At 39.0% G+C, this 21,228-nt stretch overlaps 1 protein-coding gene across 1 annotated transcript in view; it reads right to left on the reverse strand.

Annotated features, from left to right (window-relative positions):
* STIL (STIL centriolar assembly protein) overlaps window positions 1-21,228 on the reverse strand; it is a 63,965-nt gene that overhangs the window by 39,133 nt on the left and 3,604 nt on the right. The window contains exons 2-7 of the mRNA XM_055402190.2: window positions 13,870-14,362; window positions 10,165-10,251; window positions 6,435-6,542; window positions 4,233-4,345; window positions 3,103-3,290; window positions 2,034-2,281 (exon numbers count right to left, since the gene is read on the reverse strand). Of these exons, the coding sequence (XP_055258165.2) occupies window positions 2,034-2,281; window positions 3,103-3,290; window positions 4,233-4,345; window positions 6,435-6,542; window positions 10,165-10,208 (701 nt within the window). The 5' untranslated portion in view covers window positions 10,209-10,251; window positions 13,870-14,362. The remainder of the gene's footprint in view (window positions 1-2,033; window positions 2,282-3,102; window positions 3,291-4,232; window positions 4,346-6,434; window positions 6,543-10,164; window positions 10,252-13,869; window positions 14,363-21,228) is intronic.

The following is a 21,228-nucleotide window of genomic DNA, read 5'->3' on the forward strand; positions in this document are numbered from 1 at the left end:
ATATAAAAACAATTGGAACTATGTACTTTACCTAAAAGAGAATAATCTGAGTGCTAAAGAAGTACATTTTGGGCAGAGAAAAGGATTCAGATGAATAATTTCTCTCACATTCACACAAAGAAAAGAGTTCAAAGTGTAGAAAAAGACTCCAGCAATTCCAAGGACAAAATAGAACAGATTTAATATCTTAAAATTTCTATCTATCTATTAAAATGGCCAATGAAGATTACACATCTTTTGAAAAAGTTTGCTCTGAAAGTGTCAACTTTTTAAAAATCAAAAGGATTAAAATCAAGGCTGACCAATTTCAGAACCAAATAGGTTTCCCTGAGAGAAATGAACTTCCTGTTGCTGGAAGTGATCAAGCATCCAGGTGACTTGACAAGATTACAACAGATGTGACTTGTCGATGAAGGACAATGAATTAGGTGAGGGGTATTCAATCTTCCTTGTACTATATTCCTCCAACCGCTATCAAAGAATTTTTCAAATCATGATAGAACCCCAAAGCTCACTTTTCCCTGAAAGGACATTATACTACATTTATACTTTGTTATTGTACTTATTTACTGACAATAAGTTTTAAGAATATGATAACTACAGTACAGTAGTCAAGAGTTAACTTTACTGTTATGGCTTTAAAACACAAAAGTAAAAACAATGCCATTTGTGATGTAAAGTCTTGACAGTCCCACAGAAGATACATTTTATTGTTATAATAACCCTAAAACACAAAGATGATGAACTTATCAAACCATGATGATTAAGCCAGAGTTGGCAAGAGTTTTACATTAGTAAAATGACACTTACACCTGCTTTGAGAGCTCTTCTGCCTTGACAACCTGATAAATTCCTGCTTCACTACTAGATAGACACAGATATTAACGAAAATAAACTAATTTTTTCGTTAATTTTAACACACATTTCTGTGTCCTCATTGAGAAGCACTTTATTACACCAAGAGAATTTAAATGTTCAATTTAGTTCAAACATTTAAAAAGCACTATGACCTTTGACCATTCCATCATTTTAGAACACTTTTTCCTTTGTGCCACTACAACCAGAAAGGTGCTCTGATCAGTATGTAGGCATTTTCTTGCTATTTCAGGGACACTAGGAGAAGAAAAACCTTTTTCTTATCTTTTTTTGAAGAGGCATTTTTGGTAGACAAGACTTGGAGTTGAGTTTACCTTGCTGAACAGTTTCAGCTCTGGAGACCTAACAGGAACTAGGGTGGAGTCAGTGGGAAAGGAAGCCAGAAAGGAATTGCTTTAGACTTTAAAGCAGTGGGTGCTTACATTGTCTGACCTAGGTCAGCAGACAATGATTAAAGAAAGTGGATGAGAATTCAGGAAAGCAGCCCTGCTGAGGACCAGAAAGCAAGCAATTTGGCATGCATTTCCTAAGAAACCAAGAGTGGTGGATAGGAGGCTAGAGAGGATGCTGCTACAGCAATATGAGGAAACTCCACCCTCAAGTGGCTGACAATTTAGTAGGCAAGAGTATTTAACATTTTAATTATCTCCTTTATCTGCTGTGCTCATTATCTACAAGTTAAACTGCATATTACAAATAATTCTCTAGCCTCCATTAGGCTCATTATCAGAAAAATAATTAACTCAGCAAAAATTAACAATTTTAGGGACTTCCCTGGTGGTCTAGAAGCTAAGACTCTAAACTTCCAATGCAGGGAGCCCAAGTCTGATCCCTCGTCAGGGAACTAGATCCCACAAACTGCAACTAAGAGTTCGCATGACTCAACTAAAGATCCTTCTGGCCACAACAAAGATTGAAGATCCCATCCATGTGCCACAACTACCACCCGATGTAGCCGAATAAACAAGTAAAAAAAAAATAAGTAATTTTTTAAAAAGTTAACCACTTTATTTATCACCTTCCTTGGTTATTTCTCTAGCCATCACATATCAGGCATGTAAACTGACTGAACAATTATTTCATATTATGTGAATAACATGAAAATATACTAATGTGACCGATATTTAAAACTTTGGATGAATATGTCTTCTACTTACCCATATTTATAGGTACCTTGCACTTGAGAAATATTCAGATTACTGCTCAAATTTCTTGCTAGAGCTGTTGGAATGATGGGGATGGGTTTCACAGGTGTGCACTTAAAGGTGTTTGCCAGAGTCACTGCTGCCCAATCCAAGTTGAGATCCACAGTGTCCAAACTCTCCCTGGAAGTGATATGAGCTCTCAGGGCAAGTAGTTTTCCACAGTCCAAGGACTCTTTGCTACACACATGATGCTGCAGAGCCTGAGGAATCAATATCACACGATTATTTTAAAATTTTGAAATCTGTCCACATCTCTAAAGGCTTTGTTTCATATATCTTGCATTAACAAAAAAATTTCTGATTTGCAACATTTCAATTCTCTTATTTCTTCCATGTGACCAGAAGGTTACAAGAAAAATTATGTTAAATCAAATAAGATTTACTATGCTGTACAACAAGATTTTCTGTACTCCATCTATATAAAGAAGTCCACTCCTCTTTGATTATATTCTTATTACCCCAAATGGTCGAGTTAGTTCTTCCTCTGTAGTTGATCATGCACACTGTCCCTTCTGGTCCCACTGCCACCACTCTACTATAGGCAAGTACATCCCTGACTATTGCAAGGCCTAACTATTCTGACTCTTTTCAGCCTGCCCTATCACATTAATCATCCTTGATTTAACAGTACTTCCTCTTTTCAGAAATTTTCAATGAAAAACACAGCCCATTAGACAAAGTTAAAATTCCTTGGCTTGGCAGACAAGGCTCTCTCTGATCTACACACACTAGTTTTGAAATCTGACTGCCCACAAATCCAGCAAAAATCTCCACCCTCAATGTTATCCTTTGTACTTTGCTATCTTGGTCATGTTGCTTCCTCTTCCAGAATGCTACCCATATTATCTACCTACAATTTCCATCCTCAGAAACTATAGCTAATTGCATTTTAGGTCAACAATCATTTAGTCAGAAATTTTTATGAATATCTATTAAATATGGGTTTATTAAAATATAACACAGTACACCTAATTTGATTCTTTGCTGAATTAGGAATAATCACATTATCAACAAATCTTACCTTGAAAGCTGAATTAAAGTCATTGGCATTGTGAATTATTATTTCTCTGGAACAAAGTCCTTGAGTATGAATTTTGCATGGGATTACAAAGTCCCCAGGAAGAGAAGCAGTAGGGATTCTTTCCAATAATTCAGGTACCTCTCGACCAGGATCAAAACGATCTATTGTCAATGTCACACTTTCTTCATCTGTAGAACAAAACAGCAGTTATTATGTGTGCATGCATGCTCAATCACTAAGTCGCGTCTGACTCTTTGTGACCCCATGACCTGTAGCCTGCTAGGATCCTCTGTCCATGGGATTTCCCAGGCAAGAATACTGGAGTGGGTTTCCATTTCCTCCTCCAGGGCATCTTCCTGACCCAAGGACTGAACCCATGTCTCCTGCATTGGCAGGTGGGTTCTTTACCACTGAGCCACTAGGGAAGCCCAGCAGTTTATTTAGAATGCCAATTATGAAATGTGAAATCAACCAAGCAAGCCCAGATTATAGGAAAGTATTTTGTTCATACTAAGAGTACATTAAACTCTCATTTTAAATTAAAAAAAAAATTTTTTTAACTTTTTATTTTGTATTGTGGTATAGCCAATTAACAAGTAATGTGATAGTTTCAGGTGAATAGCATAAGGACTCAGCCATACATATACATATGTAAACTCTCATTAAAAAAAAATAACTTGCATATATATTCATCAACATGACCAGACTGCAAAGTCTATGATAAGCAGTGTCAACTTTAACTCATCTTCCTAACATTGGTATACAGCAAAAAAAGAAAAAATGGTTAAAGTATATTACAATAATTGGCTGAAGCAATGGCACCCCACTCCAGTAATCTTGCCTGGAAAATCCCATGGTCGGAGGAGCCTGGTAGGCTACAGTCCATAGGGTCGCGAAGAGTCGGATACGACTGAGCGACTTCACTTTCACTTTTCACATTCATGCATTGGAGAAGGAAATGGCAACCCACTCCAGTGTTCTAGCCTGGAGAATCCCAGGGACTGGGGAGCCTGGTGGGCCACCGTCTATGGGGTCGCATAGAGTCGGACACGACTGAAGTGACTTAGCAGCAGCAGCAGTAAACATAAAGTCTATTATAGTCATAAAAGTAATTTTTCAAAGTATGTTACCTTCATCTACTGTGAGAGAACCAAGTAAAAAGCATGGCAAGTTGTTTTTATTCTGTTTAGCATGACGACAAGCAAGTCGGATGGTCTTTTCAGTTACCACAAGCTTTGGATTTCTGAAAAATAACAAGTCTTTTATGAATGTGATGGATCTAATAGCCTAAAAAATCTTTCTGTCATGAAATGTTGCCTAAGGTACAATATATATCTTTTAAAATGTACAGAAAGATCACTGCTGGGAAATCCTAGAGTCAAAGGCAGGGTGTAAGGAGGGCTGCCTAGAAAGCATAATTGCAATAAGCAGACACTGAAGTTATAGTTATTCTTGAGGCATTTGTTTAATTTTATGACCCAAAGCAGAGATCAAGAAACTATGAGGTCTCCTATTTTTGTAAATAAAGTTTGATTGAGATAGTCACATCCATTTGTTTACATATTATCTATGAACTTCAGTTACCAGCATTGCTGAATGCAAAATATAAATACAATTCACATGCTTAAATATCAAAAAGGACTCCAAAATATGAACAAGGAACAAGATACTATTAAAAAAGACCAAATTTATTATTCTACAAATTGTGTATATATATATATATATATTATAAATTATCTTTCACATGTATAGTATATACATTTAAAAACCTAAATGAACAGGTTAGATGGCCAACTAATAAGTAGCACAGCTAAAGAGTAAATTAGGACAGCTGAAGAACAAAAGAAATACTCAAAATGTAGCAAAGAAAGAGAGCAATAGAAAACATAGGTTAAGAGACATGTAGAAAAGAATCAACAGGTCTAACAAATATTTAACTGAACTTCCACAAGACATTGTTTAAAAAATTATTTACAGTAATCATTGCCTTACATATTCAATGATATCACCCTTCTCTGCCAACTAGTTTAAAACTTAAACACTCTCTGACACATAATTTCCTTTAGTTCCTCTATTCAGTTGATCACCAAATGCTATAAAATGTTTCTTCAAAGCACCTTGTTTCATCCTTTCCTCTTGGTCTCAATGCTGCTACACTGCTCTAAACCCTTAAAATAGCTAACATTTATTGACTACCTCTTATGCCCAAGTATTGTGCCAACTGCTGCTTTAAAGCCTGTCTCATTTAATCTTTGTAAGAGTACTATGAAACAAGTGTCATATTCCCATTTTATTTCAGTTTATTTTTGGCTGCATTGGTCTTTGCTGTTTGTTTTTTTTTTTGCGCTGGCTTTCTCTAGTTGTGGTGAGCAGCGACTACTCTTCTTGGAAGTACATGGGCTTCTCACTGCGGCAGCTTCTCTTTGTCACAGAGCACAGGCTCCTGGCACGCGGGCTTCAGTCGTTGCAGCACACAGGCTCAACAGTTGCAGCACCCAGACCTGTGGGCCCTAGAGCATGGGTCCAGCAGTTGTGGCGCACAGGCTTAGTTGTTCCATGGCATATCGAATCTTCCCAGATCAGGGATCGAAACCCTGTCCCCCACATTGGCAGGCAGATTCCTATCCACTGAGCTACCAGGGAAGTCCCCCATTTTATAAATAAGGAAACTGATCCTTGGCTACTTTACTGAGGTCACTTAAATAAGAAAGGGTAAATTGGGATCTAATCCTCCAGGAAGTCTAGCTCTAGTTTAACACCTTAAACCACTATAGTATAAATCTGTATCACTTAGATTACAGAAAACCAACTCCCGCTTAGGGCTGACTCTAAGCTCTCCCCACTATGATCTTTTCTTCTTAGAACTCTGCTTTTAACACGTAACTCTCTTATATACAATATCTCAGTGGATCTCTATTTTCTATTACTTGAAGCCTAAGCTTCTATGTCTTTCTTTCACAATCCTGGTCGTAACTCTAATATTTTACGTTCCTTTTTAAAATGGTCTATCCACTCAAAATCAGTTCAATTTTCTCAATGTTATTCAAATACCATGCTGAAATATGATGAAAAACTCAGTTTTTATTATATTTTGCCTCTTGAAGTCCTATAATACTTAGAACCTCAGATTTACAGAATATTTTACTGTGAAATTAGGACTACTTCTCAGAATCATAAGGAACAGGTTTACGAAGAAGCAGAAAGAATATTTTGCCTCAGGGGAGCCTAGACAGAAATGTTAAAAAAATAATTATTCATAGTAACTACTGCCTTACATATTCCTTAGATTCCTGTTTATACTGGTTTAATTTGAAAATAGAAGCATCTTTAACCTGTAGTAACGGAGATGTAAGTAGATGAAATCTCCAATTGGCACTGGGTTCCAAAGTGCACATTTTGATGGAGGAAAATAGAAAGGCACCATCCTGCTTGAAGAAAACCTTAAAAAAACACCAAAGCACAATGAGAAACAGACAAATTTTACAAGAAACAGTTTAAATAACAGGGCTTTTATGATTACTTTTGTAACTTTAGAAGATTTGAAAAAATTTTTTTAAAGTAAAAGAAAAATCTCTTGTAACTATACTATCAAGAGAATAAACACTCAAAAGTTATGTCCTTTTTTTCCTATTCACATATACATTTATATACACATAAGCCTTTTAAAAAAGAACTGAGTATAAAGTCTATAAAATCTTCAAGTAACAGAAAATGAATATAAACCGTGAATTTAAATTTTAAATTAATATCTGTCTTTCTGAACTAATTTAAGGGTAATATTTAAAAAATTATGAAAAACACAAAACCTTTTCAGGATTTTCAAACTTGGTATCTTAGGCCCTGTCACATGAGGTCTTTTTTTTTCTTGCAGCATCACATGGCATGCATGATCTTAGTTCCCTGACCAGTGATTGAACCTGTGCCTCCGGCAGTGGACTCTCAACCACTGGACTTCCAGGGAAGTCCCCACATAAGTTCAATTACCGAAGCATCAGAAAAACATCAATAATTCCTCAACAAAGATCATGCAAGCAACATAAAGCAATGTTAAATCATATAGAGTACCATCAGAGAGTTTTTATTTTATATAAGTGAGTAATTTGAGAAAACTACAATAAGAAAACTAATGGAAAGAAAGAACTAGGAGAAAATATCAGCTAAAGTCACATGTAATTAAAGCAAGAAAGCTCTGACAGTGAGCTACCTACAAAAGTGCTTTTGCATGGTTCAGTTCAGTTCAGTTCAGTTCAGTCGCTCAGTCGTGTCCAACTCTCCGCGATGCCATGAATCACAGCGCGCCAGGCCTCCCTGTCCATCAAAAACTCCCGGAATTCACTCAAACCCATGTCCACAGAGTCAGTGATGCCATCCAGCCATCTCATTCTCTGTCGTCCCCTTCTCCTCCCGCCCCCAACCTTTCCCAGCATCAGAGTCTTTTCCAGTGAGTCAACTCATCGCATGAGGTGGCCAAAGTATTGCAGTTTCAGCTTTAGCATCAGTCCTTCCAATGAACACCCAGGATTGATCTCCTTTAGAATGGACTGGTTGGATCTCCTTGTAGTAGACTATTAAATAGTTGAACTGAAAAAATATTTATCATATCACATACTAAGAATATCTTGTTCTAAATCTTACTTTCATGTATCACCTGATAAAACTTACCAACTAAAATATTGGCCCCAGTCATCTGCTATGATGATCCAGAGATCATCATAGATCCAGAGATCATCACAGATCCACAGATCATCTGCTATAAACCAGGCATCCTACTAGGCACTTTAGTGTACAATATTTCTCACTAAAACTGTTTCTGAGACACTTTATTGTCCACTTTAGAGATAACAAACTCCAACTTCTACAACTTGATACAACAACTAAGTAGCAGAGCTGGAATCTGTATCCAAGTGTGGCTGATTTCAAAGCTTATCCTACTAGAAGCTGAATGATGTAACGCTTTAGACCGTGGTTCATTCTGGCTCTACCACGTTCTTAGCTATGTGCTTTCAAATCTTTATAAGGATTTTTAATCTCTCTTTATTTGAAACAAAGACACAATCTGAAATTAAGAAATTTGTTCAAAGTCACAAAGGTAGTTAAGTGACAAATGGTCAATTTATCTATGTCTCTACATCTAATATATTTATTATTTACCAGTTGGTGAGAGGAAGAATGATTTAAGGGTTAAAAGCAAAGCCTGACTATCCGCTGCTTAGGTCTTTGATTTTGGAACCTGGCTTCAAAATTTGCTGGCCATGTGACCATGATCAAATCAATGTCTCTGTGCCTGAGTTTCTTCAACTGCTAAACAAAATTATATCAGTATCTCCTGGGAGAGTTATAGTGAATACTAATTAAATGAGTCAATATATATAAAATGCTTAGAAAGAAATCCTGGCTTACAGTAAGTGCTCAAAGTTAGTTGTTTCTTTTTGTTGTAAGTAGTCCATTTCTTTTTGCAGTAAGTAGTAGCGCACCTGCACTAGTTCAGGTTTACTTCCTTATAGTGCACAGGAGAAATCATTTCAGCTTTAAACACTGGCTATACCAGTTACTGGGAAGGAAATGGCAACCCACTCCAGTTTTCTTGCCTGGAGAATCCCAGGGACGGCGGAGCCTGGTCGGCTGCCGTCTATGGGGTCGCACAGAGTCGGACACGACTGAAGCGACTTAGCAGCAGCAGCAGCAGCATACCAGTTACCAACTGTATAACTTTGGGTTGGTTAAGATCTCTATGCTAGTTTCCTCATTAAAAAAAAAAAAAAAAGAGGGGGATAATAATAGTATCCATTCCTCATGGGTTTGTTGTGAGGATTAAATAAAAATAATGTATGCAAAGTGCTTATTAGCACAGAACCTGGTTGTTATTAATTTTTTCCTTAATCTAAAGTATATAAGGAGACAGACTTGAGAGGCAAGAAAGATAAAAACACCTTGAAATTGGGTGCAAAGTTCTGCATGTATATATAAAAGTACTTTTCCTTAGGGAATGAAATTCACGGCTATTAGACATTCAAAGGGGTTTGTAAACAAAAATCATTCAAAGCTGCTGCCCTAAAAGCCCACAGATTACTGAAAACCAGAGTTCAATAAGTGAACTAAAATTTAGAGTTGCATATGCCAGGAATTATCAATTTAAATCACATGAGTATATTATTTTCCCTAGAATGTAAGGAATGGATTTGACCCAATAATAAAATTAAAGAGAAGAACAAAGGCTGATAAAGTTTCAAAGAATAAGAGGTAGCAACAGGAGAGAACAGAAGGGCCAAAATTAAGCAAAAGGAATATGATAGCCTCTCTGGGTCATGTTTCCCATGTTCTTCATCAAGAACATCTGGCACAAAGAAAAATAACACAGAGAATAAAGGTAACTCATGGCTGCAATTCTAGTTTAGAAGAAAAGAAATTCACATGTCAGCAGTAATTGTTCTTCTCAAGGGGGAAAAAAGAACAATAAATGATCCAAAGAGCCAAATAACTCAAGCCATTTTGCCTGCTCCTCAAAGTAGTGACAAACTGAGAAAATTAGGAGACAGGTGGCAAGCTCCTCCTCCAAACACCACATTGAGTGGGGAAAGGCTTAGGTACATTCAGTGTGAAATTTGTCCCATCAAATAATTAGAGTTTATAAGAGGGAAGGAACTCAACCACTTTCCCATTTGTCTAGGATGTAAATAAATATGTATGTGATCTTTAGCCTCAAAAGTTCAGGTACTATTTTTCATCAATACAAAGATCCTCTGTGAAACTAAAATAAAGAAAGGAGGAAATGAGGCCAAGATTTACTGAGCGCCTACAATGTCCCAGACCCTTTAGTTTAGTAGTCTTACTTAACCCTTCACAATACCCTTCTGATAGAGATTACTGTCCCAATTTACAGATGAGGAAACTGAAGCTTAGAGAAGTTAAATAACTTGATCATGGTCACCCACCTAATAAATGGTAAAGCTGGGATATGGACCCAGATGTTCCTGATTCTAAAAATTATATTTTTCTCCTTTCTTCCAACCCAAGTTACGTGAGTAACTGTGAAAAACACATTCTGTAAAAATATTTCTATACCTGGTATTCATCTGGGGTCCTGCAAGAGGATATGTAGACTCCATGACAGTTGGTGAACGATTTATTCAATTTCACATGCTCAGGAACCTAAAGAAATAAAGAGAATATTACTAATGAGTGACAAAAACAAAAAAATTAAAAGAAACATGATTTAACCACATATTAGCAAAATAACAAACAAAATTAGGTTACTTATATGAAGTGTCTTCATCCATAGATGAATAAGATAAAGTGTTATGGATTCTGATCACTTTCATACTTTATAGTATTCGGCCAGTAAATTAATGTTAATATTTATTCTAGGCAGCAAATCCCACCAACTATCTACTTATTAAGATTCTGCCCCAAGATCCTTGTATTCATTTAGTGAGCTGGGTAGGGCAGGTAGTATTTAATACATGAGATTTTAACCAAAAGCTTCATAATAGTCAGAAAACCACAAAGCAGCAAATAGGAACAATTTGGGCTAAATATTTATTTGGTCTATAACAAAGTCAACAAATTTTCAAGCTTGTGGAGATAGAAGACAAATACTGCATACCCACAAACTAACTTGTATTAGTGCCAAGTCAGTGCTCTTTTCTTGGCTCCTCATGCATTCTCTGGGTAATCTCATTCACTCCCATTGCTTCTGAAGCAAACATAGCAAACTTTCAGTTTCTGCCTCTCTTCTAAGTTTCAAGTCTGTATTTCTAATTGCCTACTGGATTCTTGTTGCTGTTTAGTCACTAAGTCATGTCTGACTCTTTGCAACCCTGTAGACTCTAGCCCACAAGGCTCCTCTGTCCATGAGATTTCCCAGGCAAGAACACTGGAGTGGGTCCCCATTTCTTTCTCCAGGGGATCTTCCCCACCTATGAAATGAACCCTAGGTCACCTGCATTGCAGGCAGATTCTTTACCACTGAGCCACTGGGAAGTCCTACCCATTGGATATCTACATCTAAATATTATAAAAGCAAAATTCAGACCTCAAAGTCCTTTCTTCACAGCTCATTATTTGCTATGTTCTTTTATCAAATCTTAGAGTTACAATCTTTAGGCCCTGTGTATTCTACTTCAATTCTAACAAAAAAGAATTGTTTAAAAGCAAGGTAAGGAAGGAGAGAGTTATTCATTCTGGTGCAGAAGTCATTCAGAAAAAATTTTTAGTTAAAGTCAGAAGCTGGAAATATTTACAAAAACCAAATCCTATTTAAAGTGCCCTTGTAAGGTTGATAAAAAGTCCCTCTTAGAGGTATCTGGACTTCATGCAGCTTCTATGGAATGCATGTTTTAAACTTTAAAGTCCTTCTAAAGGAGATCAGTCCTGGGTGTTGATTGGAAGGACTAATGCTAAAGCTGAAACTCCAATACTTTGGCCACCTCATGCAATGAGTTGACTCACTGGAAAAGACTCTGATGCTGGGAGGGATTGCAGGCAGGAGGAGAAGGGGCCGACAGAGGATGAGATGGCTGGATGGCATCACCGACTCGATGGACATTAGTTTGAGTGAACTCCGGGAGTTGGTGATGGACAGGGAGGCCTGGCGTGCTGTGATTCATGGGGTGGCAAAGAGTCGGACACTACTGAGCAACTGAACTGAATTGAACCGATGCTACTTGGTTGTCATGGACAACAATATTCAGATTGATAGTTGTAACTCTCAGAGGTAATAAAGTGCCGTTTTTCTTTATTAAACAAAAGAGTCTTAAAACTCCTTGTCTGTTCTTCCTTTATGCATTAAGATAAACCGAAAATGTTGACCTATTATTTCTCATTTCAAAGAAAACCATAAGACAGTTAATTGACAGTAACACACAAGCAATTAAAGCTAGGTAGTGAAAGTAAAATCATGCAACACCTATACTTAGCAAAACATATTCTCCCTGGATAATGGCATAGTTGTGTATCAAATGGAAACAATTTGATCAAATGGAAATCACCAAGTCATCCTTATCTCTCCTTTCTCCCACTTCCCCAGTATAAACTATATCCACTACCTCAGTTCCCGACTTTATTAGCTATCACCAGATTTACTGAAGTCTCCACAGTGCTACCAGAAGGGCTGCCTTTGTGCTCAGTTAAAAAGGGTTGAAAAGCAGTCGCTCAGTCATGTCCAACTCTTTGTGACCCTAAGGACTGTAGCCAGCCACGCTCCTCTGTCCATGGAATTCTCCGGGCAAGAACACTGGAGTGGGTATCCATTCCCTTCTCCAGGCGATCTTCCCAACCCAGGGATCGAACCTGGGTCTCCTGTACTGCAGGCAGATTCTTTACCATCTGAGCCACCAGGGAATTATTACTATATAAATCTGACCAAGTTATTCTCTGGCTTAAAGAGTAGATGGCTCTTCTTTCAGTTCAGTTCAGTTCAATCACTCAGTCGTGTCCGACTCTTTGCCACCCCATGAACTAAAGCACGCCAGGCCTCCCTGTCCATCACCAACTCCTGGAGTTCACCCAAAGCCATGTCCACTGAGTTGGTGATGCCATCCAACCATTTCATCCTCTGTTGTCCCCTTCTCCTCCCGCCCTCAATCCTTCCCAGCATCAGGATCTTTTCAAATGAGTCAGCTCTTCGCATCAGGTGGCCAAAGTATTGGAGTTTCAGCTTCAGCATCAGTCCTTCCAATGAATATTCAGGACTGATTTCCTTTAGGATGGACTGGTTGGATCTCCTTGCAGTCCAAGGGACTCTCAAGAGTCTACTCCAACACCACAATTCAAAAGCATCAATTCTTCAGCATTCAGCTTTCTTTATGTCTTCTTTCAATGTCCATCCAATTGCTTAGTCGTGTCCGACTCTTTGTGACCCCCATGGACTAGCCGGCCAGGTTCCTCTGTCCATGGAATTCTTCAGGCAAGAACACTGGAGTGGGCTGCCATTCCCTTCTCCAGGGGATCCTCCCTGACCCTGGGGTTGAACTGGGTCTCCTGCATGGCAGGAAGACTTTTTACAGTCTGAGCCACCAGGGAAGCTCGGGCTCTTTTGTACAGAATAAAGGACCTTCAGAACCTGGCCCCACCCTATTATTCCACACATCCCTTCACTCCTACATCAGTCAGTGGATACTGGTAGTACCCACGCACAACTACTGTCCCTTTTATTTGGAAGGCCCTGGTAAACCCTCATCCTTCACAATCCAATCCGAATATCAACTCCTCTGTGAAACCGTCTCCTAGATACCATGGTGGTGTTACTACCGACTGTGTTCACACCCACAGCATTTTCACGCTTTGTTATTTATAAATCACTTCCAGCCGACCACGAACTTTAAACGTCAAAGTTAAAAGTTAAAGTTAAACCGATCCCTTACTATGTAGCTGGAGAAGGAAATGGCAACCCACTCCAGTAATCCTGCCTGGAGAATTCCATGGACAGAGGAGCCTGAGAGGCTACAGTCCATGGGGTTGCAAAGAGTCAGGCAAGACTGACCAACTATCACTCATTACTATGTAGCTGTCCGAGCATACTGGGCTTCCGTCCAGACATTTTTACAGTAAAAACTTTATATGATAGCATGTTATCGATTGAAAACTTTGTTCACATACCTAAGTACTGTACAAATGATTCCCAAGGAATTCATCGTCCCGATTCCCTTTGCGTCATTAGTCCAGACTTCTGGTCCGCTGACCCCAAAACAGGCAGCAGAGTGTTGCCCACCCTCCTTCCCCCAGGCTCGCAGAGGCCCCTCGGGGGAACTGAAGCACAAAAACACTCACCGCAATCTCCGTCGAGTTGAGGTTTGTCTGCTGGGCCGGAACAGAGTCCAAGGAGAACCTCTGACAACTCGCCCCGCCTCTGGGACGTTGAGGGTCGCGGGAACCGGGGCGGCAAACACAAGCTCGCGAAACCGAAGCCCGCGCCACGCCTGCTGACTGGTCGGAAGCCCAACCCATCAGGGAGAAGGGGCGGTGCCGGACTTGACACGCCCGGTCTCCGCGAAGCTCTGGTGCAACAGCCAATCATCGCCCTGCATAGGTCCAACGCCGACCAATCCTAAACCTCCGTGGAGAAAGAAGGGCGCCACCCGCGCTCAAGGATCAGGTTCCGGAGGATTTAAACACTTCAATTTCGTCAACGGTTAAGTTCCGGGGTGGGGCGGGCCTTGCGCACGCGCAATGAAAAATCCCCTCCGGGCGGATGAGATGCAGAGGAAGCCGGAAGTACTGGCTCCTCTGGTCCTCTTTCGGCGGCTACAAGCGAGCCAAATGCCTTCATTGAATGCAGAAAAAGAGGGGAAGTTCGATTTCTTCCAGTTTCTTTCCTAAGAATCATACTCACCTCTAAACATAAAAGATTTTAATTCCTTCCTGTTTGAGCCGAAAAGAACGCGACCATTTGTAAGCCATTAATACTTACTTTCACAATGAATGGGCTTCCCTGATGGTAAAGAATGGTAAAGAATGTGTCAGCAATGCAGGAGACCCGGGGTTGGGAAGATCCCTTGAAGAAAGAAATGGCCACCCACTCCAGTAGTCTTGCCTGGGAAATCCCATGGACAGAGGAGCCTGGCAGTCTACAGTCCATAGGGTCGCAAGAGTTGGGACACAAGTGATTAAACCACCACCCCTCCAGAATGAATATTGGTATTAGGTATGGTATTGGATATACGACATATGATATTAGTATTAGTGTTATGATTTATAGTTATCTTCACAAGTGTTCTTGATAATCGCTCCTTCACTACCATTATCTTATTCGATTGTCTGAACGGCAGAAGTAGGTATTACTATCCCTATTTAACAAGGGAGAACATGTAGAAGATTACACAGGTAGATAGTGCAGAGTCCAGATTTGAAATGTCACATTTCTCTAGACATTTGTTAGTTTCCTGAGCAATGTGGAAGTGTCTTGATGTCTGAACTGCACTTGTAGGCTGTTTTGTTCGACAGTGCATCCACCCTTTTGAGAGAGTGAAAACACTATCTTGAAAAATGTATCAAACAAGCCAAGAAATATGTGCTCCACAGTGTCAATCTCTGCTTTCCTGGAAAAATTCCTAGAATCTAGGGAACACATTTTAAGAGAAATACTAGTGAGTTCCTCATGTCTGGTGTGTGAGCAGGAAGAGCCTCAGACAGTGATGCGTGTCTGACAAAGCACTGGTTGACCCAATGGAGAACTCTGGAACAAAGATTGACCATGAGAGGAATCCCACGTTAGGCAGAAATGACCAGAACCCTTGCTGTGCCCAGTCATTGCCTGGAAGTTCCCATAAAGAGCAAGCACCATCGTCAAGGCAGATCTGCAAGACCACAACAAGAGGCTGCCAGTCAAATGTACTGTTTGCTGCTAATTGTCAAGTTCTTTCTAGAGAGAGATCCAAGTGGCACACTTTGATGGCTGCCATGGTTTACATTAAGTGCAAAGGCCCTGGGGTGAGCATTTTCTGACATCTTCAAGGAAGACCAGGAGACCAGTCTGTGCTGAGCAAAATGGGTTAGAAGACTATCAACAATTGAAGAGGCAGGAGGTGTTGGTAGGTCATGGGACATTTCAAGGACTTAGCTACCGTCCTGAGTTCTACAGGAAGCCAATGGAAGATTTGAAATAAGGGACTGTCAAGATCTGATTTTAGGTTTTAAAAGCATCACTATGGTTGCCACATAGAGAATAAACCGTATGGAGCAAAGGCAGAAGCAAGGAGACTAGTTAGACAGCTGCTGCAATGACATAAAGGAGAGACTGACAGCTTGAACTGGAATGGTGGCAATGGAGGTGGTGAGCGGTTATTGGATTCTGCGTATATTTTGAAGGCAGACTCAAAATTTGATTGGAGATTGAATTTAGGATGTAACAAAAAAACTTTGTGTGGGCTCTTTATTATTTATGTTTTTTTTAAGAACTACTTTAAAATACCTGAAAGAGAAATGTGAGAGGATATGAATTAAACAAAAAGGAAGGGGCAAGCATAACACACAACTCCCTATTCCTTAGTTGTAGGCTGGGCATAGTGACATCTTTCCAAAGTGGACAGTATGTTAAGGAGTAGAGGAAAGAGTAACTTAACAGTGGAGAAAACTGACCTTTAGTATTTCAGCCATGTGATCAAGGTCAGTATTAATAGTTACGCTGATAGTGGGTATACTTGATATGGTATGATGAAAATGGCACTTCACCTGTATGGTCTTCCTTCCAATAACCTATAAATCCAGACTTATCTTGAGAAAAACATCAGATTTCAACAATGGGGAACCCTAATAAATATCTGACATGTACTTCTCAAAACTCAAGGTTATCAAAACAAGGAAAGTCTGAGAAACTAGCTAAGAGGAGCCTAAAGAGATGACTAAATGTAATGTGCTATCATGACTGGAATCACGAAAGAGAAAAAGCAGACCAGGTTGTAAACTAAGAAAATGTAAATAAATTCTGGACCTTAAGTAATAATAGTGACCAATATTGGATAGGTAACTGTGACAAATGTACCATACTAAATATGAGCTGTTAATAACAGGGGAATCTCAGGGGTGAGTAATGAGGAGAATCTGTACTATATTCTCAAGTTTCCTGTTAATCTCAAACTGTTCTTAGAAATAAAGTCTGTTTGAAAAGAAGAAAGGGGCTGCCATACTCGCCCTTTATGATGGCCCACGCTGTCTGTGGAGTGTGTTTCTCTCTAAACAAATCCACTTCTTATCTATCAAAAAAAAAAAAAAAACTAAGAAAGGAATGGGCAAGAGGAGAATTGAAGTATATGCTAATTTTCTGAACAACAGCAATACATAAATTCCTTCTTTTATGCTTAATAATAACTCAGACTTCAATTAAACATTTTATTACCACTGGACTTCTAAGCAGGATATACATTCAATGCTATGGATAAAAAAAATGCTATGGATAGAGTAGATATTCTTAAAACTGAATTACAAGTAATTACTGACTTCATTTTCGAATTGGAATGATTCAAGCTCACATTTAGGACAAGTTGGAGGAATCCAAGGGCTTATTCCTTAGGTCTTAAAAATTTTTAGGAATATGATATAATGTAACAAGCATTGACTTTGGGCATCTGGCCCCAGTTCTGTCATTTAAACTCTTTAAGATTGATTTTCCTTATTTGCATATTGTACATTATCATAAAAAAGAGTTAAATCATAATAGTGTGAAAATTAATTAAAAGACTACCTATATAAAGTGTACCAGCTGTACTAACAGCTGACAGTGTTAATAAATAAGCAACACATGGCTATACATACATAAAGATTAAAGGAGTGATTTGTTAGAGAATAAGCTTAGTGAAATCAAATCTACAAATGCTGTACCAAGGATCTACTACAAATTAAGCTTTGTGCTAAATGGCATGGGGAATTGGAAGGATGTGTTCTTAAGCAAAGAACAAGGAAAGCCCAATTTTATAAGGGCGGGTAATAAGTAATTATCCAAAGCAAATATGAATTATTGTTAGATTGCATCCTATTAAATAGACTGAATATATACCGTGCTATTTTTGATCCTTGTTTATATAGGCTGCTGCTGCTGTTTAATGGCTAAGTCAAGTCCAAGTCTTTGCGACTCCATGGATTGTAGTCCACCAGGCTCCTCTGTCCATGGGATTCCCCAGGCAAGAGTGCTGGAGTAGGTTGCCATTTCCTTCTCCCAGGGATCTTCCTGACCCAGGGATCGAACAAGTGTCTCCTGCTTGGCAGGCGGATTCTTTATCACAGATCCACCTGTTTTATGTCATTTCAGGACACCATGGAATTGCTATGGCTACTGGCCCCTACACAGAAAAGCTACCAGTCTTATTTTTCAAATTTTAAGAGCTTTAATTTGCTTCACAGAGAACCATTTCCAGTAATGTCATGCTTTTTTAAAAATGTGTTTTAAAAGTTTTTTTTAAAGAATAAAAAAAAATGTAAAGGGAAAAATTAATCCAAAGTTCTACATTCTAACATACCAATTGTTTTCATTTTTCCTATTCCCTTTCAGTCCCTGAATATATGACATGGTCTTTAAGATTAGACCTGGTAAGTGTTCAGTGTTATAAACCTTGATGTGCCTGCTAACAGGCTCATCATGAGAATTAAAGGGCTATTGTTATCACCAGGAACAGGGAAGCTGGAATCAGTTAACAGTTCTGCCCTTATTTACAAAACACCCAACTTTCCCTGTCTCTATTTACTCTTCTAAGCTAAGCTGGACTGGTGCTTTTAGAAAATGACTACAGCTTTGCTTTTAAGGAACATCATATTTTTAAGGGGGATTGTTAATCTGTCAATTTATGCAGAATTCCTTTGAGACTCAGACCTCTTGGGAGAGGTAATAATAACAATGTGTCAAGTCATGTTGACTCATTTTACTTATTTTTTGAAAGCTGGGAATGTTTTGGAATAAAGACTAGAAAGATCAAATAACATATTGGTAAATTCTCTGTAAATAATGGCTAAGCTGACTTTTTTTAAAAAACCATCATCCTGATTTTGCAGACAAAGAAGCTGTAGGTATAAGCAAACTACCTAGGCTTGCAAAGTTGTAATAGGCAAAAAACGCTGCTGAAGACCATCATTTCCCTTCAATGGTCAGCCTGCCATTCTGCAGTATGCAGACTGAGCTCGGCTGACAAGAGTCACTCCCGGGAGGGTAGGTGTATTGTCTGTTGCCACATTTATCACATCAGCTTTTAAAAAATCATGTTTCTTTTAACCAGTGCTCTCAGAATCTTTGATAAAAGGTACTTTGATAAAGCATTACAGCAATAACTGCAAATCTGAATAACATCGAGTCTTCATTTTAGAAACTTCATTAAGCATCTGGTTATGTAATGGGGTAAGCATCCCTCCAGGAAATAGATCACAATGTAATAGATGGCTTTGAAGGCCTCAGGGCAAAGCGTATGGCCTGCCACCTACCCACCTGTGCCACCCACCCACCTGCCCTGTCTTTGCTCCATTACCCAAACTAACCCTAGAAACTAGTTCCTAGCTATACTCAAGAAAGGAATTACAGGGCAGCAGTTGTCAAAGACCACTGTAGATAGAACTTGAGTGGCAGGAGCAAAGTTATATACTCTAAATCTTCCAAGAACCTTGGAGTTTCCTTAAGAGAGTAAATCACGTTGTAACAGTAACACAATTGTTATGTTGTACAGAATCAGCAGACAGTCTCTGCCTTCAAGGAGCCCTAAATCAAGTGTGGCCACAGTACACCACAGTGCTACAACAGAAGTAATCGTGGGATGGAGTAAGTGTGGGTGCGATGGTGGTAGTGGGTGTGGAAACACAAAAGAGGGGCTCCTAACCCAGTCTTGGGAATTTAGACAGAGCTTCCCGAAGGAGGTAAAATCTGAGCTGAATCCTGAAAAACGAATAGCATGTCAAACAGATGTTGTCAAAAATGGAAAAATCAAAGTATGGGACAGATATTTAAAGGGCAAGTATGATAAATAGGACATAAATGGCGAAAAGGCCCTACTTCTTAAGACCCTTGAGAGTTCACTAGGAACACAGCTATACTCTGGTAATAGTATGCTTATACCGAACATGTGTTCCAAAGACTTAATGTACTTGATAAACACATATGGGTAGGAGTGAGTTTTGAGGATAGCTCTTATTTTTACGTCTTTCTGAGATCAATCTTCACATCTGTTACAGAACTTTGAATGGATTTTGTGCCTATGGAACTTTTCACCTCCTAACGGTTCAGTACTGTATAGGATGAATGCATATTTGAAGCTATACATTCTAAGTTTGAATTTGACTTTGCTAGCTAACTGCCTCTGTGTCTTTAAACAAAGTACTTCTACTTCCTGGCTCTTTTTCCATCAGCAAAACAACAGCACTAACTTCATTATGCGGATTTTATATGTCAAGGCTGATATTCAGCCAACACACAACTGGTAAGATTGTGTTGGAGGTTAAAAGTTAATTATTTCCATGTGAGTTGGATATAGCTACTTCCCTGAGAACTTGGGACACCTAGGACCTCCTCATGATCTCACAGCTGGAGGACTGATGCCTGGCATAGCAAATCCTGGCACAGAAATCGCAACAAATATTCTGATTGTATTAATTATTGAAAAGTTTGAATGTCATCCAAAAACTAAGTAATATAAGTTAAATGCTTGGCACATGGTGGATATTCAATAGATATTAACCGAATGTATTTAATCTATGGATTCAATCTATGGATTTAGGTAGGGTATAGCTTCTACTAGGTGATAGCCATTTATTCAATATATACTCATTGGCACATATTCTTATTGGGGGTCTGATTGTTTGCATCGAGGGGGAACTCACTGAATCTCTGCCACCCCCAATGATTAACAGCACTGATATAAGGCTAAAGCAAAATGAATTCTTTGGGGACAAATTTAGGACTAAGGTGCTAAGAGTTAGACCTTTCACTGTGGACAAGCAGACAGGTTAAATGTTCGAGCATCAGAGTAGCACAGTGTCTTTTATGAATGCTTGCCTCCTTGGCTTTGCTCCATGGGGCCACCTGGTGTAATAAACAGGTGTTTTGGAAAACCTCTTCCATGTGTCTCCTCTCTACCCACAGCACTAATCACACTGAACACTCTGGTCACCAAATGTGTGTGATATTTGGGCTGGGGGCAGGGTTCCAAAAATTCTTTGTAATCCATTAAGGTTTGTTACATAGCAAAAGATAGCCAGAGTAGGCCCAAAGAGACAACAAATAATAAATTGTTTCCTGCTTAGCCTTGTTCTTTCTGGAAAACCCTTGGTAGAGATGGGTATCTAGGTTTCACTTTTTTAATATGTTTCTTCTTTAGTTAATTTTCCTCAGTTGCCTAACATGGTTGGCAGGAGATGGGCAAGGTGCAAGATGCTAAGTACTGAGCTCTTGTAGTCAAATTCTCCAGGGAGTCAAAGAGAGAAAAGTTACTACAAATTGTTATAAGTGCACAATGAAGTTTTGCACCCAGACTCCTTCCTGTGTGGAATCCTTAGTTCCGGTGGTCTCCATCATGAGAGCTAGAAAGATTATCTTTTTGTCTTTTTCCTAATGTATGTAAAAAGGGCACAAGGCCTTCATCAAAAAACAAAGAATAGCCTCCTAGACCGAAGAAGACAATGGCAAGCCACTCCAGTACTCTTGCCTAGAAAAATCCCATG

This window comes from Moschus berezovskii, chromosome 4 (assembly GCF_049115385.1).
Source record: "Moschus berezovskii isolate FMDL1 chromosome 4, NW_MosBer_1.0, whole genome shotgun sequence".
NCBI classification, from domain to species: domain Eukaryota; kingdom Metazoa; phylum Chordata; class Mammalia; order Artiodactyla; family Moschidae; genus Moschus; species Moschus berezovskii.